Source organism: Oncorhynchus clarkii, chromosome 5 (assembly GCF_045791955.1).
Source record: "Oncorhynchus clarkii lewisi isolate Uvic-CL-2024 chromosome 5, UVic_Ocla_1.0, whole genome shotgun sequence".
NCBI lineage: Eukaryota > Metazoa > Chordata > Actinopteri > Salmoniformes > Salmonidae > Oncorhynchus > Oncorhynchus clarkii.
In genome coordinates, this window is record NC_092151.1 from 18535877 (window position 1) to 18554830 (window position 18954).

The 18954-nt window shown below is 44.2% G+C and overlaps 1 protein-coding gene across 2 annotated transcripts in view; it reads right to left on the reverse strand.

The window, feature by feature from the left end:
* Positions 1–18954, reverse strand: part of LOC139408481 (collagen alpha-1(V) chain-like) — a 131112-nt gene that overhangs the window by 62985 nt on the left and 49173 nt on the right. For both annotated transcript variants that reach the window (XM_071152424.1, XM_071152423.1), the window contains exon 5: positions 1601–1732. In XM_071152424.1, the coding sequence (XP_071008525.1) occupies positions 1601–1732 (132 nt within the window). The remainder of the gene's footprint in view (positions 1–1600; positions 1733–18954) is intronic.

Genomic DNA, 18954 nt, shown 5'->3' on the forward strand with positions numbered 1-18954 from the left:
TTGCTTTGTACTCTATGAAAACAGCCTAACATTATGATAACAATCAGATAGATGTGTCTGATATTGGGATGATGTCACAGGAGGTTTGTGGCACCTTAATTGAGGAGGCAATTGCTGGCTCATGGCAATGGCTGAAGCAGAATTAGTGGAAGGGTATCAATATCACATGGTTTCAACATGGTTCAACATGGCCTCCACTGGATGAATCCCCAACAAAAGGTGGGCTGAGTCTGAATCTGATCAGAAATCACACCAAAAATGTCAAACCTACCTGACCCATTCTGTGGGGAGGGGGGGGGGGGGGGGTTAGTGAAGTGGTACGAAGGTAGATCTGGAGTGAAGGTTTTTAAGAAGGGTGGGTTGGCAGGGGTGGGGGGCACTTCCATTTATGCTTACTTACTTTACTTGCTTATGGAGGTACAATGCACAGAAAGATGGCGTGCCATAGAGTAGCTCTCTGTCATAGAGCCCATCCTCATCATGTACTGAGGGGAGAGAGGCACTAGTTGCTTCAGTCATTCTGAAGTTTTTCTTTTCTGTGAGGTCTGCTCCATATTAGCCCTACTATTGGAACCAGATTATGAACAAACCCAAAACAGGTCTGAAACATGTTTGAGGTATGTGTTTGTGACAGTTACGTTTGACTCTGGTTTGGCTGTAGTTCTACTATGGTACTACTACTACGGTTCTACTATGTCAGGGTGAACTGGTTCCCTTTGGTTCTAAACAGCTCCAGATGGGCTGAGATGAGAGGTACAGGAGTTGTGATTGGGCACACTATGGTTCTGGTTCTCTCTCTGACTAGTTCACTTCATAAGAAAGCTGAGATCACCACTTCAACTGGAAAGAGTCCAAGGGTGTGGTTGGTTAGCTTGTTGAATTGATAATGTCGTTCTCCTCCAAAGGATTAAGACTTACCATGCCAGATATAGAAAGAACATCTCCATTCAGCATAGAGTATGGAGATACAGGCTTAGGCAAGTAGTCTGCCATTCCTGCATATGTCATTCCCTCTATAACTGCATAGCAGATTCAACCCTGTTGATTTCCCAGCACTCAGCACTTTCTCTCTGGCAGACAGCGTCCGTCCCCCCCCCCCCCCCCCCCCCCCCCCAGCAATGCAGCTCTTTCATTCCAGTAGTTTGTCCAACCAACACAGCATGATCCCTAATCAAAGAACCGCTTATTGATAAAGGGAGGAAGGAATACTGTAACAGGGAATATCAGGGAAGGCCTCAGGGTATGCTGTATTTGATATAATGCACTGAACTCCTTGACTGTTTGAACCTGGAGTTTTGAGCTTCTTTGGTTGGATGTTATGTTCTTGCTAGAGCAGGTACTCCTCATAAGGCCCCAAAGGACACACCCTGACCAATAGTTTCCCTTAACCTCTGCCTGTCCAAAAATGAGCAATTTATTACATACAGTAGTTTGTTATCTAGTTGTTCAACTTCTCAAGCCAACACAGCAACTTGACTTCGACCTGAAGACAATTACCTTGAGACGTAAGAAGAGAGAGACCCAACTGAAAAGAAGGATAGAGTATAAAACATACTGTAAATATACTGTAAGAGTCTGGAGAGGTGATGAAGTGACTCACATATTCGTCTGTGTTGGGGTCCTGGGCTTGGGGCTGCTCTGGGACAGGGACCTCACAGTCGGGGCTGTAGTGTTCACAGTAGTCATAGGCAGCACGGTGGTCCGCCACAATCAACAACTGCTGGATGTCTCCCTGGAAACACACCGAAAACAGGAATTTATGAAACAACTGTAACCAGGAAGTAAAAATGGATGGAAACAAACAAACAAACAAAACATTTAGTAAATAAATCAAGTAAAGAGAGAACATGTGTATTGCAGAGCTCTGCAGGCTAAACACAAACTGCTCAAACTAGGTCAAGGCACTAAAACATGGATGAGGTGACTAAGTCCTAAAGAACTCTGTCCCGTGTCCAACAGTCCTTTCTGATTAGTACTAAACACGGGGACATTACAGAACATTAGAGAACAGGCTACATGGGAGAGGCGGGAGGGAGCAACTAATGTGAACATGGAAAGTTTGAGGCACACGCACGCACGCACGCATGAATGCACACACACACACACACACACACACACACACACACACACACACACACACACACACACACACACACAGCGGCTACATTTCACCATGGAATAGTATTCTCACAGGGTAACAGTTTTTACCATCCGATTAACCAATATTCTCACAACATACTGTAAATCCTTCCCTGTGCTAAAAGGGAAATTAGTGATTTGGCCCCGAGCTCATCACGGTAGACAAAGTGATCCAGTTTGACGTGCTATGGAGAGGACATGAGCCAACCTGCTCTCACACACATCCAATGAACATGCTGATTTACAGAGGTGACTGTACAGGGAAGAGAGGGAGGGAGGGAGTAGTGAGAGAGAGAGAGAGAGAGAGTGAGAGTGAGAGTGAGAGTGAGAGTGAGAGAGAGAGAGAGAGAGAGAGAGAGAGAGAGAGAGAGAGAGAGAGAAAAGAAAGAAAGAAAGAAAGAAAGAAAGAAAGAAAGAAAGAAAGAAAGAAAGAAAGAAAGAGAGAGAGGGGGGGGGGGGGCTCAGAAGGATCCCCAGGCTGCATGGGGAGTTGGGTGTGAGTGCTATATTTTTCATCCTTGACTAGACTTGAACCTCAACTATACTTGTATACATTTTCTGAGCCAACGTTAACAAGACATATCAAGCAATGAACACAGATTTTAAAAACGAACACACAAACCATGATTAAACATGTTGAAGACTGCTACAAGCCACACATAACATTTCCTTATAAATACCAGCAGGCCATATGCCATCATGTTTTTAATTAATGTATGTACACACCCAAATATGTAGGAACGTCAAACTATACAATCTCCAGCCCTCACAAAAGGAAAGAAATCACTTTGAGATGACATCAGTGTTTCATTAAATCCATCTGACAGAAGTTCAAAATAACTCATAACACTGTTTTGTTTTTCTATGCATGGACAATCATTATTATTAAAAGAGATTATTTGTCACTTGTGGTCCAAGCAACAACAGTTTGTTGAAAAACAGGAATCTGAAGCTCTCTACTATAACATCACTTGTTTCATACGTACTGATTCTCTACATGCACGACACCACAGTCCAATGCAGCTGTTTCCTGTTGTTTTCTGGCTGGTTTCTGTCTTCTTCATGATGGATGACAGGGAAACAAACTAGGACTCTGTCTTCCAGACAAAGAGCTCTGCTGGCCCCTCCAGCAATACACTCAAGGCTCGCAGGATATCCAGGCCATTGGGGCTGTTAAGATGCTGGAAGATGCCAATTTCTGTTTGTTCAATGTTGGAACTGGAAAATGGTAATTTGACTTCACCAAACAGATATGGTGTCAGTACTAAGTTGTCTACGGGTCTGTACGTGTATCTCTATATTTTGAACCACAACGGCTCTACAGTAGAAGTTCAAGATGGCTGTCCATTAGCTTATTGAAAATGCAATAAAACAACATTTAGACAGCTCTGGGAGAGTGAAGGAGGTAACTAGATGCTTCCCCTTCAACATCTCTCTTTCTCCCCCTTTCCCTCCCCCAGGCTATCAGGACGGGTGCCAAGGTGGATTCCGACCACACGTGGTGCGATCCTCAGTTCACCCAGAAACAGACGCCGAGGACATCGCTGGAGCAATGAGAACACCACCACAGATTTTTTTATGAGCACACACACTGACGTCTTCGTACAGGTTACGAGGGAAGCTGTGTAAAATGGTCACACTGTAGAACCCTGATTAGGAGTTATTGTCAAGAGAAAACAATCTCTTGAAAGAATCATTCCCAGCTGGAATCACACGTGTTTGTTTGTTCCTTTGGCCTGGAGGTGTTAGCATGGGCGCTGTACTGGACACCCTGTACTTTCTGACACTGTCACCTAGCCAGCCTATTTAACCACGTCGCTCCAGTGGAAAAACTGCTGCCTTTGGCTTTTAGTTATGGAGTAGCAGTCTGAGTTATGGAGTAGTAGTCTGAGTTATGGAGTAGCAGTCTGAGTTATGGAGCAATAGTCTGAGTTATGGAGTAGTAGTCTGATCTGAGTTATGGAGTAGAAGTCTGAGTTATGGAGTAGCAGTCTGAGTTATGGAGCAATAGTCTGAGTTATGGAGCAATAGTCTGATCTGAGTTATGGAGTAGTAGTCTGAGTTATGGAGTAGTAGTCTGAGTTATGGAGCAATAGTCTGAGTTATGGAGTAGTAGTTTGATTTGAGTTATGGAGTAGTAGTCTGAGTTATGGAGTAGCAGTCTGAGTTATGGAGTAGTAGTCTGAGTTATGGAGCAATAGTCTGAGTTATGGAGTAGTAGTCTGATCTGAGTTATGGAGTAGTAGTCTGAGTTAGGGAGTAGTAGTCTGAGTTATGGAGCAGTAGTCTGAGTTATGGAGCAATAGTCTGACTTATGGAGTAGTAGTCTGATCTGAGTTATGGAGTAGTAGTCTGAGTTATGGAATAGTAGTCTGATCTGAGTTATGGAGTAGTAGTCTGAGTTATGGAGTAGCAGTCTGAGTTATGGCGTAGTAGTCTGAGTTATGGAGCAGTAGTCTGAATTATGGAGTAGTAGTCTGATCTGAGTTATGGAGTAGTAGTCTGAGTTATGGAGTAGTACTGAGTTATGGAGTAGTAGTATGAGTTATGGAGTAGTACTGAGTTATGGAGTAGTAGTCTAATCTGAGTTATGGATTAGTAGTCTGAGTTATGGAGTAGTAGTCTGAGTTATGGAGCAATAGTCTGAGTTATGGAGTAGTAGTTTGATTTGAGTTATGGAGTAGTAGTCTGAGTTATGGAGTAGCAGTCTGAGTTATGGAGTAGTAGTCTGAGTTATGGAGCAAAATTCTGAGTTATGGAGTAGTAGTCTGATCTGAGTTATGGAGTAGTAGTCTGAGTTGGGGAGTAGTAGTCTGAGTTATGGAGCAGTAGTCTGATCTGAGTTATGGAGTAGTAGTCTGAGTTATGGAGTAGTAGTCTGAGTTATGGAGTAGTACTGAGTTATGGAGTAGTAGTATGAGTTATGGAGTAGGAGTCTGAGTTATAGAGTAGTACTGAGTTATGGAGCAGCAGTCTGAGGTGTGGAGCAGCAGTCTGAGTTATGGAGTAGCAGTCTGAGTTATGGAGTAGTACTGAGTTATGGAGTAGTAGTCTAATCTGAGTTATGGAGTAGTAGTCTGAGTTATGGAGTAGTAGTCTGAGTTATGGAGCAATAGTGTGAGTTATGGAGTAGTAGTTTGATTTGAGTTATGGAGTAGTTGTCTGAGTTATGGAGTAGCAGTCTGAGTTATGGAGTAGTAGTCTGAGTATTGGAGTAGTAGTTTGATCTGAGTTATGGAGTAGTAGTCTGAGTTATGGAGTAGTAGTCTAAATTATGGAGTAGTACTGAGTTATGGAGTAGTAGTATGAGTTATGGAATAGGAGTCTGAGTTATAGAGTAGTACTGAGTTATGGAGCAGCAGTCTGAGTTATGGAGTAGCAGTCTGAGGTGTGGAGCAGCAGTCTGAGTTATGGAGTAGTACTGAGTTATGGAGTAGTAGTATGAGTTATGGAGTAGCAGTCTGAGTTATAGAGTAGTAGTCTGAGTTATGGAGTAGCAGTCTGAGGTGTGGAATAGCAGGCTGAGTTATGGAGTAGCAGTCTGAGGTGTGGAGTAGCAGGCCAAACACACTTGATTTTACTCACATACAGCATGTTAAAAGGGAAGGCTACGTGTCTGGGCTCTAAATTAGATATAGAAAGCATCTAAATGAAAAATAGAGAATGTGCATATGTTTGCCAGTATCTGTAGCATTTCAAAATAAAAGCCTTTTTCCTGCACCTTTATTGTGTTACAATAGATCAAGGTCCACCATCAACCTTCCAGAAAAAAACACTGCTGTTTCAGTTGTGCCCAGCTGGCGGCAGGAGAGCATTCTATGGTTCTACCACATGTAAAGCCAATCATCTGAGCAAATGAATCATCCTCATATAATCATGAGCAGCATATTAAGTTCAGTGTTTCTCCTTGAACATTTTAATGGCATGGTGAGGTGAGAGCTCTCTCTCTCTCTCTCTCTCTCTCTCTCTCTCTCTCTCTCTCTCTCTCTCTCTCTCTCTCTCTCTCTCTCTCTCTCTCTCTCTCTCTCTCTCTCTCTCTCTCTCTCTCTCTCTCTCTCTCTCTCTCTCTCTCTCTCTCTCTGCATGCTGGGAGTGATTGGTGCATGCTGGGAATTGTTTGAGTGAAGGAGTGCGTGTGTTGTGGAGAGTTAGATATTCACAACTTTCTTTCGGTTTGCTATTTCTTGGTGGCATTTTTTTGGTTTTCTTCTGTGCATGATTAAGGTTATTATTTTTACTTTTTTTGTTGTGGTAGAATTAAGTTTTTTGTTTTTCGTATCGAAATTACCCTGATTTTGGCGGGGATGGCAGCCCGAATGGGGATGCCGTCCCTGTCACTTCGGCACGGCTTTAGGTGTGTTACTGAAGCTACTGTCACGGTGGAGGAGTTTCTGGTCGCCGTAGGAGAGAAGGTAGGCTATGAGAATATTGCTTATGCATCCCGGATGAATAAAGCTGTGGTGGTATTTCTTAAAGAAGAATGTCTGGTTGATCGGATGGTTGAGCATGGTGTAATTCTTAAAGGAATGTTTATTCAAGTTACGCTGCTTTTTTCTCCGTCAACAAGGGTAACGATTTCAAATGTACCACCGTTTATACCAAATGAGCTGTTGGAGCGCGAGTTATTGCGCTTTGGGAAGTCCGCCAGTTCAATTAAGGTTGTTCCGTTGGGTTGCAAACACCCCGCGTTGAAACAGGTAATGTCATTTCGGCGACAGGTGTTTATGTTTTTGGACTCACCGGAGCAGACTTTAGAGTTATCGTTTAAAGTCAAGTATGACAATAGATTGTATATGGCTTATGCTAGTACGGGTAGTCAACGGTGTTTTGAGTGTGGGGATGTTGGTCATAAGTGACATGCTTGCCCGAAAAGGGAGAAGGCCGAGGGAGGGGCGCAGGTGGTCATCGTAACGCCTGGGCCCACTGATGTAGGGAGAGGTGGGCCGACAGCGGCAGAGCAGCCACAAGCACCTGGTGCTGAGGAACAAGTTATCCCTGTTGAGGGCACGGGGTTGCAACTTGTATTAGAGGGAAATGTTATGCTACAGAAAAGTATTGTTGTAGAAGGTAAGGATGTATCTGAAGAGCCAGTTCCTCAGACTGGTGAGCAGGTGCCCAGTATGAGTGCTGGGGTAAAGGAGGGGGTTCATGTGGAGCTAGGCTCCCAGGTAGTGGAGGAGATGCCCATTGTGAGTAACGGGGTACAGGAGGGGATTCATGTGGAGCTAGGCTCCCAGGTAGTGGAGGAGATGCCCACTACGAGTAATGAGGTTCAGGAGGGTTTTCATGTGGAGCTAGGCTCCCAGGTAGTGGAGGAGATGCCCACTACGAGTGCTGGGGTTCATGTAGAGCTAGGCTCCCAGGTAGTGGAGGAGATGCCCACTACGAGTAATGAGGTACAGGAGGGTTTTCATGTGGAGCTAAGCTCCAAGGTAGTAGAGGAGATGCCCACTATGAGTGCTGGGGTTCATGTGGAGCTAGGCTCCAGTTAGTGGAGAAGATGCCTACTATGAGTAGTGATGTTCAGGTGGGGCTAGTCTCCCAGGTAGTGGAGGAGATGCCTGGTACGAGTGATGAAGTGCAAGTGGGGAGTGTTGAAAGGGATGTGGTAGAGGGGAGTCAGTTGTCTGTGGTCTCAGCTGAGGATCAGGAGAATGATATGGATATCTCTTTAGATATGACAGCTGCTGGTGAGGACTCAGTTTATGATGATGATGAGGAGGTAAATGAGTTTCTGGATCAGACTTTTGGGAAATCTGTCAAATTGGCAGATTATTTTGATGTTGATAAGTTTGTGAGGTCAGCTGTGATGTTACAGAAGACGGTGGGGTTAGACCAATTGAGTGAGAAGAAGCGGTTTCGCTTGAGGAAATGTATTACTGCTGTTGCAGCAGCAAAAGGTAGTGGGAAACGTGTTCAGGTTAAGAGAAGAAAGAAAAATAATGATGATGATCATGCTTCATAGGGTGTCTTTTTTCTCGTTGGTTTCTCTGTGGTTTCTTCTGCTTTTCTTTTCTCTTTTCTATATGGAGGTACTAAGGGTAGGTTCTCTCAATATTAATGGGGGAAGGGACAGGAATAAGAGGGCTTGGGTATTAGAAGTAATAAAACAGAAAAGGCTTAATGTAGTTTTCCTACAGGAGACACAGTGATGAGGAAAATGAGGTTGACTGGGGTATGTGGTGGGAGGGGCAGCATGTACTCAGTCATGGTACTCATTTCAGTGCTGGGGTGGCAATCTTGTTTTCCTCAGGCTTAGGGGTGACTGTGGTATCTACAACAGAGATTGTCAAGGGTCGGGTTTTATTGGTCAAGGTGGATGTTATGGGGTTTCTGTTTGTTTTTTTGAAAGTTTATGCTCCGAATGAGGGTACAGAGCGTATTGCTGTATTTGATCAAATAAAGGAAACCTTAAGACAGTGTGACCAAGAGGGGTGTATGGTTTTAGGGGGTGACTGGAACTGTACAGTGGATTTTACTGTTGATCGCACCGCTGAAGAACCTCACCTGCGGTCAGCCACTTGCCTGTCTGGCCTATTAACTGAGTTTGAGCTTTCTGATGTGTGGAGAGTAAGGAATGCAAAAGTTAGGCAGTACACATGGCTAAAAATTAATGAAGGTCGTGTCAGTGCAGCAAGGTTAGACAGGTTGTATGTATCTGATCACTACTGTAGTAGGGTTGGAAAGTGTGCCATTACTCCTGTGGGTTTCTCTGATCATCATATTGTTACTGTTGATATTCACTTGTCTTGTCCACGACGGTCATCGCCTTACTGGTATTTTAATGTTGAATTGTTACATGATGTCATGTTTTGTGACAGGTTTTTGTTGTTTTGGGAAAAATGGAGGGGTATAAAAGGGAATTTTGAGTCCTTGAGACAATGGTGGGAGGTTGGGAAGGCCCAAATACGAGTTTTTTGTCAACAGTATACTGCTCTGTCTCAAATTGAGGTTAAAGAGACTATCAAGGCCCTTGAACAGGACATCAAATCTACTGAATTGAAGCTGCTCACTCAGAACGACCCTGGACTAGTCATGAACTTACAGGACAAGAGACATGAACTGAGGTCGTTTCTGCATGAAAGAGTGAAGGGTGCCTTGATTAGGTCTCGTTTCGCTTCCCTCAAGGATATGGATGCTCCTAGCGCTTTTTTTTCAACCTAGGACAGTCGAAATTTCAACGCAAACAGATGGTCTGCCTTCGTCTCCCTGATGGGAAGGTGACCACGAATGATATTGAAATGCGTCAACATGTCGTGGATTTTTACTCATCCCTTTATAAGGCGGAGGATTGTGACTCTTTATGTACTGAACAGTTGTTACACGGTCTTCCTCAATTGGGACCTGAGCAGAGAGTCGCATTGGACGCTGGTATTACACTGCAAGAGCTGTCCACAGCAGTTATGCAGCTCTCAACAGGCCGAGCCCCTGGCATCGATGGTTTACCATCTGAGTTTTATAAGCACTTTTGGGGGTCTATTGGGGAGGATTTTTATGAAGTGCTGTGTGAATCTTTTCATGAGGGTTCTCTTCCTGTATCCTGTCAACGTGCGATGCTTTCACTGTTGCCAAAAAAGGGGGATTTGGCTCTCATAAAAAATTGGAGACCTGTTGCCTTGCTGTGCGCAGAATACAAAATTGTTTCTAAATGTCTCTCAAACAGGTTGAAAGAGTATCTGGGATTGTTGATCCACAAGGACCAGTCCTACTGTGTACCTGATCGATCTATTGTTGACAACTTGTTTCTGATAAGAGATGTTTTAGACATTTGTAAACTGTCTGATGTAAATGTGGGTTTACTTTCGTTGGATCAGGAGAAGGCTTTTGATCGTGTGGACCACCAGTACTTGTTTAAAACAATGAAAGCCTTTGGGTTTGGGGATGTTTTTCTGTCTTGGGTGAATTTACTGTATGCTGGAGCCTCGTGTATGGTGAAGGTTGGTGGTGGTTTGAGTTGCCCCATCCCTGTCGAAAGGGGCATCAGGCAGGGATGCCCAATTTCAGGGCAGTTATATAGTCTGGCGATTGAACCAATGCTTTGTTTTTTAAGAGCGAAGCTTACTGGTTTCTCTGTGCCAGGAGTAATGAAGGGTCCCACGATAGCACTGTCTGCGTATGCAGATGACGTGATTGTTTTTATTACAGGGGGTGAGGATGTTAACCTCTTTGATCTCTAGGGGCGCTATTTCATTTTTGGATAAAAAACGTTCCCGTTTTAAGCGCGATATTTTGTCACGAAAAGATGCTCGACTATGCATATTCTTGACAGTTTTTGAAAGAAAACACTCTGAAGTTTCAGAATCTGCAAAGATATTGTCTGTAAGTGCCCCAGAACTCATTCTACAGGCGAAACCAAGATGATGCATCAACCAGGAAATGAGCAGAATTTCTGAAGCTCTGTTTTCCATTGTCTCCTTATATGGCTGTGATTGCGCAAGGAATGAGCCTACACTTTCTGTCGTTCCCCCAAAGTGTTAGCAGCATTGTGACGTATTTGTAGGCATATCATTGGAAGATTGACCATAAGAGACTACATTTTCCAAGTGTCCGCCTGGTGTCCCTGCGTCGAAATTGGAGCGTAAAGCCAGGTGCAATTATTTTTCCATTTGAGAGCAAGGAGAAACCAGGCTTCCACGAAGGATATATCATTGAAGAGATATGTGGAAAAACACCTTGAGAATGATTCTAAACCACGTTTGCCATGTTTCAGTCAATATTATGGAGTTAATTTGGAAAAAAGTTCGCGTTTTGAGGGCTGAATTTTCGTTTTTTTTTTTTTTTTTTTGGTAGCCAAATGTGATGTACAAAACGGAGCTATTTCTAATACACAAAGAATCTTTTTGGAAAAACGGAGCATCTGCTATCTAACTGAGAGGCTCCTCATTGAAAACATCAGAAGTTCTTCAAAGGTAAGTTATTTTATTTGAAGGCTTTACTTGTTTTTGTGATAGTTGCCTGCTAAATGCTAACGCTAAAGCTAACGCTAATGCTAACGCTAAATGCTACGCTAGCTAGCTACTGTTACACAAATGATTGTTTTCCTATGGTTGAAAAGCATATTTTGAAAATCTGAGATGACAGTGTTGTTAACAAAAGGCTAAGCTTGAGAGCTAGCATATTTATTTCATTTCATTTGCGATTTTCATGAATAGTTAACGTTGCGTTATGGTAATGAGCTTAGGTCTATAAATAGAATCCCGGATCCGGGTTTGGTCGTCGCAACAGGTTAAGGATCTCTCAAACACTTTAAAGGTGTATGAGGGGGCCTCCTCAGCTAGAGTCAATTGGGGAAAGAGTGAAGCGCTGTGGGCAGGTCAGCTTCAGATGGGGTCCGCTCCACGGTTACCAGGGGGGCTTCAGTGGGGCAGAGATGGAATGAAGACTTTGGGAGTTTTTCTAGGCTCCGATGTCTTTCAGAAAAATAACTGGGAGGGTGTAGTGGAGAAAGTGTGTGCCAGACTGTCAAGGTGGAAATGGGTGTTGCCCCAGCTGTCCTATAGGGGACGGGTCCTGGTAGCTAATAATCTTGCTGCTTCTACCCTGTGGCACAGACTAATGATTTTACAGCCACCAAAGGGTCTGATACAAGAGCTTCAGAGGACCCTTGTCAATTTCTTCTGGTCTGGACAACACTGGATCAAAGCTGCAGCCCTGTATCTGCCACTGCACGAGGGTGGGCAAGGCCTGGTGGACATTTCCTCTAGGATCACGGCTTTCCGGCTCCAAGCAGCCCAGAGATTGTTGTACAGAGACTGTTCTAGCTGGGTCGAAACAGCCTACATATTGATGAGGAGAGCGGGCTGTTTGGGCTTAGACAAACATCTTTTCCTCTTAAAGCTGGAGGGGGGTGATTTGACTGGCCTGACTCCATTTTATGAGTCTGTTATGCAGGCTTGGAGAGTCTTTGTCAAGTCCCATAAGACCGGCACGCCACCAGGGATGTGGCTTTTTGAAGAGCCTCTTTTTCATAACACTGCCATCCAGTCCCGTGTTCTGGGTTCAGCTAGCCTACGTTCATGCCTATTAGGCGTGGGGTGTACCAAGCTGGGTCATCTGATGCGGAGCAGGAGCAGATTGGAGGAGCTGAGAGAAAGAGCGGGGATCCGATCATCTCGCCTACTGAGGAAGGTCGTCGATGAGGTCTGCGACTCCTTGCCAGTGCTTCATCTGCAGTATGTGACTGACATTTCCAATTCTGATCGGTGGAAGGAGGGTCTGGATTATGTGTTCCCTGCACTGATTGTTAGTGCTGCGATGGGGGCATTTGAGGAGGACGTGGGGATGCTGCTTTCCTTCGATACCCCGGAGCTGGGGGAGTTCAAGGAGGTGGGAAAGAAGGCTATGTACAGAACATGTGTGAAGGTGTCCTATGCCTCTTCCCTGGAAGGGGTAAAATCGACGAGGTGGGCGGATGTGCTTGGTCCAGGTGCTTCTCCAAAAGGCTGTTGGCGATCATTATATAAACTGCCTATTGATAAGAGGACAGCTGACCTCCAATGGAGGATAATACATGGAGCTATAGCCACCAACATGCATCTGGTACACCTGGACCCTACTGTTGGGGAGGGGTGTCCATTCTGTGTTGAGGATGAATCTCTGGCACATCTGTTTTTACTGTGTCCCAGGTTGGTTGGGATGATTGAACTGATCACTGATTGGTTCTCAACGTTGGGAGAGGTTTTCTCTTCCCAACTGTATATATTTGGGCCAAAGTACAGGTTCAGTCAAAAGGGTGTAGTTGTGTTGCTTAATTTTGTGTTAGGGGCAGCAAAATTAGCGATATGGAAGACCCGAAAGAACAGCATTCGGGGACAGGGGTCTGTGGATGTGGTGGGAATGCTGGAGGGAATGTTGGCAGCGAGACTAAGGGTTGAGTTTGCCTATTATAAACTTGTCAACAATATTGATCTGTTTTTGAGTATATGGGGTATTCAGAGGCTGTTGTGTTTTGTTACTGTGGAGGAGGAATTGGAGTTGTGTTTTTAATTGATGTGTAACTGTGGTTTTGTATGAGTATTTATTGTGTGGTGGGCCCCCAGACCCAATAAAGAGTATTTAAAACTCAAACTCTCTCTCTCTCTCTCTCTCTCTCTCTCTCTCTCTCTCTCTCTCTCTCTCTCTCTCTCTCTCTCTCTCTCTCTCTCTCTCTCTCTCTCTCTCTCTCTCTCTCTCTCTCTCTCTCTCTCTCTCTCTCTCTCTCTCTCTCTCTCTCTCTCTCTCTCTCTCTCTCTCTCTCTCTCTCTCTCTCGACAGTAATTGGAGAATTCAAGCATAAAACCCAGGAAAGGCTTGTTTTGATTAAGTGCAGCTATAAAGGGATGATGTTATCACCCCCCTCCTGCTGATGCCTGCAGTGCAGGGTGGGTGACATGGGAACCTGGGAAAGGGCCACCTCACACTTTACTAACAGCACCGCTCATTACTCCCAGCTCAGTGGCACCATTACAGTGGTAATTGCGCTGAACAAAACACCACATAGTTCTACTACTCTGCTCTCTTTGTCCTGACTTATTGACTCAAGAGATGAAACAACCTTAGACTTGGTAACACACATACACAAAGACACAGCAATACTAACACACACACACACAAATTGTCACAGTAATATACACACCGTTAGAATTGCAGTGGCCCATATACACCGTCAAATGTCCTTTCAGACAGCTTCACAGACACCCCCACACATATCCCCTCACACACAATTAAGGCGTCAGCATGCTTCAGTCCGTCTGGCGCCTAGCCAAACTTGGCTAGGAGAACCGAATGTGTGCTCGCATACTCCCTTAAAAGACATTGACTTTAAAAACAATACAAAACAGCAATATTACTGTTTGTCCATTTTGAGATGTCGCAGCCATTACCCACTTCCTCAAAAGTCTGAATTAATCTAAGACAAGTGTCAAATTCATTCCATGCAGGGTCTAGTGTCTGCAGGTTTTTGTTTTTTCCTTTAAATTAAGAACTAGACAACCAGATGAGGGGAGTTCTTTACTAATGAATGACCTTAATTCATCAATCAAGTACAAGGGAGGAGCTAAAACCCGCAGACATTCGCCCCTCTTTGGAATGAGTTTGACACATGATCTAAGATGAAAATCTGTCATTAATTTTGATGCTTTTGCCGAGGTGATCTTAGTCACGCAATTATACATCTAACTAAGATGTTTGGTACAGTATTTCTCAATGAAAAAATGTGCATGAAAACAAGTCGTCTCTCGTTGAATGACAACAAAGACTTTACTGAAGAATCCCTACTGTTGACCAATCAATGACAAACGAGAGTAGACTTCGGCCACCACGTTTTGGGTGGGAAGCATGAGGACGCCTTTAGACACGCACAGACACCCAATCAAACTGTATTTGTCACATGCTTCGTAAACAACAGCTGTAGACTAACAGTGAAATGCTTACTTCACAACAATGCATAGAGGAAAATATTAAAATAATAACTAGAGGAATAAATACACAATGATTAAAGATAACATGGCTATATACACAGGGTACCGGTACAGAGTTGATGTGCAGGGGTTTGAGGTAATTGAGGTTGATACAGGATGTACATATAGGTAGGGGTAAAGTTACTAGGCAACAGGATAACAGTAGCAACAGTGTAGGATGGATCAAAAGAGTTAGTGTAAACGGGGATCAATGCAGATTGTCCGGGTAGCTATTGGTTAACTCTGTAACTAGCTATTCAGCAGTCTTATGCCTTGGGGATAAAAGTTGTCCAGGATCCAGTTGGTTCCAGACTTGGTGTATCGGTACCACTTGCTGTGAAATAGCAGAGATAACAGTATAGGACATGGGTGGCTAGTTTTAGGGCCGTCCTCTGACAATGCCTGGTATAGAGGTGCTGGATGGCAGGGAGCTCGCCCTGCTGATGTACTGAGCCATTCGCACTACCCTCTGTAGCACTTTGTGGTCTGATGCCAAGTAGTTGCCATACCAAGCAGTGATGCAGCCAGTCAAGATGCTCTCAATGGTGCAGCTGTAGAACTTTTTGAGGTTCTGAGGGCCCATGCCAAATCTTTTCAGCTTCCTGAGGGGGAAGAGGTGTTGTTGTGCCCTCTTCACAACTGTGTTGGTGTGTGTGGACCATGATAATTCCTTAGTGATGTGAACACAGAGGAACAAGAAGCTATCGACCCGCTTCACTAAAGTCCCATCGATGTGGATGGGGGGGGCGTGTTCGGCCCTTCATTTCCTGTAGTCCATGATCAGCTTCTATGTCTTTTTGATGTTGAAGGAGAGGTTGTTGTCCTGGCACTGCCAGGTCACTGACCTCCTTCCTACAGGTTGTGTCATTGACGATGGTGATCCGTCCTACCACCGTTGTGTCGTCAGCAAACTTAATGATGGTGTTGGAGTAATGGGTGGCCATGCAGTTGAAAGTTAACAGGGAGTACAGAAAGGGATAGTCATTTAAAGAAGTTACCTTGGCATTCTTTGGCACAGGGACTATGGTGGTCTGCTTGAAACATGTAGGTATTACAGACTGGGTCAGTGAAGACACTTGCCAGATGGTCAGCACATGATCTGAGTATGCGTCCTGGTTATCCATCTGGCCCCACGGCCTTTGAATGTTAACCGGTTTAAAGGTCTTACTCACACCGGCTATGGAGACCCAGATCACACAGTCGTCCAGAACAGCTGGTGTTCTCATGCATGGTTCTGTGTTGCTTGCCTCAAAGCAAGCATAGAAGGCATTTGGCTCTTCTGCTAGACACGTACACACACACACACACACACACACACACACACACACACACACACACTATGCCCTCTAGACAGTATTGGGTTCTAAGAGCCAAAAGCAACAGGCGGGTTTACCACCTGACTTATCCACCAGATCCTCTCGCCCCCTCTCACCCTCCCTCCTCCTCCCCCCCTCTCTTACCACCTAACCCTCATCTCACCCTCCCTACAATTTTAGTCTCATCTAACCAGAGTACCTTCTTTCATATGTTTGGGGAGTCTCCCACTTGCCTTTTGGTGAACACCAAACATCTTTCCTTATTTTTTTTTTAAGCAATGGCTTTTTTTGTCCACTCTTCCGTAAAGCCCAGCTCTGTGGAGTGTACAGCTTAAAGTGGTCCTATGGACAGATACTCCAATCTCCACTGTGGAGCTTTGCAGCTCCTTCAGGGTTATCTTTGGTCTCTTTGTTGCCTCTCTGATTAATGCCCTCCTTGGCTGGTCCGTGAGTTTTGGTGGACGGCCTTCTCTTGGCAGGTTTGTTGTGGTGACATATTCTTTCCATTTTTTAATAATGGATTTAATGGTGCTCTGTGGGATGTTCAAAGTTTCTGATATTTTTTTGTAACCCAACCCCGATCTGTACATGTCCACAACTTTGTCCATGACCTGTTTGGAGAGCTCATTGGTCTTCATAGTACAGCTTGCTTGGTGGTGCCCTTTACTTAGTGGTGTTGCAGACCCTGGGGCCTTTCAGAACAGGTGTATATATACTGAGATCATGTGACAGATCATGTGACACAGATTGCACACAGGTGGACATTATTTAACTAATTATGTGACTTCTGAAGGTAATTGGTTCCACCAGATTTTATTGCAAAGGTGGTGAATACATTACATATGCATGCACCACTTTCCGTTTTTTATTTATTTTAATATTTTGAAACAAATTATTTTGTTCATTTCACTTCACTAATTTGGACTTTTTTGTGTATGTCCGTTACATTAAATCCAACAAAATAGGAAAAACACCAAAGGGGGTGAATAGTTTTGCAAGGAACTGTAGCATCTGTTTGCATCAGTCAACAACAAGGCTGCTTTTAGAAATATCTACTGCCTCTTTGTGACACACGTCTGAAAAAGGTTTAAAAAGTGTTTCAATGCACAGGAAAATATAGTTTTACAGGTATTATACTGTATATGAAAAATGTAATTACCCAAACAAATACTTGTGAAAATCTACTTTTTAGAGGTAAAGTTAGGCAACACATAAGTTAGATTTATGACTTACTGTATATGCTGGGTCAAATTCAGCTTTATGACTAAGAGACTGCTACAGTAGCTCTGCTATAAGGGCTAATAATTGGGAAACAATAAAACAGGAGCCCGTAGAGCCCCAATGGAGGACTGCTGACAACACTGATGCCCACTCCTCACTACGGGCCATGGAGTCCGCTGGGTTTATGAACCACTACTGACCCAGCTGGAAAAACTAACACACCAAGGTAGGGAAACTAGATAAAACAGCTATAATAAGAATAGGAATACTTTGATGCATTTGAGGGGAGTGAATGAAAATGTATGTAATGGCGTAGTAAGTTTAATCAAATGCTTTTCCTTTCACTTGTTGACCTATGGGGCAGGAACTTAAACACTAATCCAATACAGACACATCTTCCTGATAGGACTTCTGCTAGCTCTACTGTCAATCTTTTTAAAGGGAGTCTTTGGAATTATAATTAAGCAACAAGGCACCTGGGGTTTGTGGTATCTGGCCTGTATACCACGGCTAGGGGCTGTATCCAGGCACTCCGCATTGCGTCGTGCTTAAGAACAGCCCTTAGCCGTGAAATATTGGCCATATCCCACAAACCCAGAGGTGACTTATTGCTATTATAAACAGGTTACCAATGAAAGTAGTATTGCATCATACCCAGGGCTGATGCACTACCCGGTTTACAATAACCCTTATCCTTCAATCTATCTTTGTATTTACCTGTCAAAGGAGAGAGAAGAGGTTATGACAACCAGGATGGAAGGAGAGAGAAGAGGTTATGACACCCAGGATGGAAGGAGAGAGAAAAGGTTGTGACACCCAGGATGGAAGGAGAGATAAGAGGTTATGACACCCAGGATGGAAGGAGAGAGAAAAGGTTATGACACCCAGGATGGAAGGAGAGAGAAAAGGTTATGACACCCAGGATGGAAGGAGAGAGAAAAGGTTATGACACCCAGGATGGAAGGAGAGAGAAAAGGTTATGACACCCAGGATGGAAGGAGAGAGAAAAGGTTATGACACCCAGGATGGAAGGAGAGAGAAAATAGTTCCTCCAAAGTGAAGAAGAGGAAAGAACATGCAAAACTCCTTTCCTTTGCTCAACACTCTTCGAAGAAAAGGTTCTATCTATACTCCATACTCCCCCTGCCTAAGCCTTACTCTAACCCTGTCTCTACTGTAAGTCCTCTCCACCTATCTACTCTAACCCTGTCTCTACTGTAAGTCCTCTCTTCTCCACCTATCTACTCTAACCCTGTCTCTACTGCAAGTCCTCTCTTCTCCACCTATCTACTCTAACCCTGTCTCTACTGTAAGTCCTCTCCACCTATCTACTCTAACCCTGTCTCTACTGTAAGTCCTCTCTTCTCCACCTATCTACTCTAACCCTGTCTCTACTGTAAGTCCTCTCTTCTCCACCTATCTACTCTAACCCTGTCTCTACTGTAAGTCCTCTCCACCTATCTACTCTAACCCTGTCTCTACTGTAAGTCCTCTCTTCTCCACCTATCTACTCTAACCCTGTCTCTACTGTAAGTCCTCTCTTCTCCACCTATCTACTCTAACCCCTGTCTCTACTGTAAGTCCTCTCTTCTCCAACTATCTACTCTAACCCCTGTCTCTACTGTAAGTCCTCTCTTCTCCACCTATCTACTCTAACCACTGTCTCTACTGTAAGTCCTCTCTTCTCCACCTATCTACTCTAACCCCTGTCTCTACTGTAAGTCCTCTCTTCACCACCTATCTACTCTAACCCCTGTCTCTACTGTAAGTCCTCTCTTCTCCACCTATCTACTCTAACCCCTGTCTCTACTGTAAGTCCTATCTTCTCCACCTATCTACTT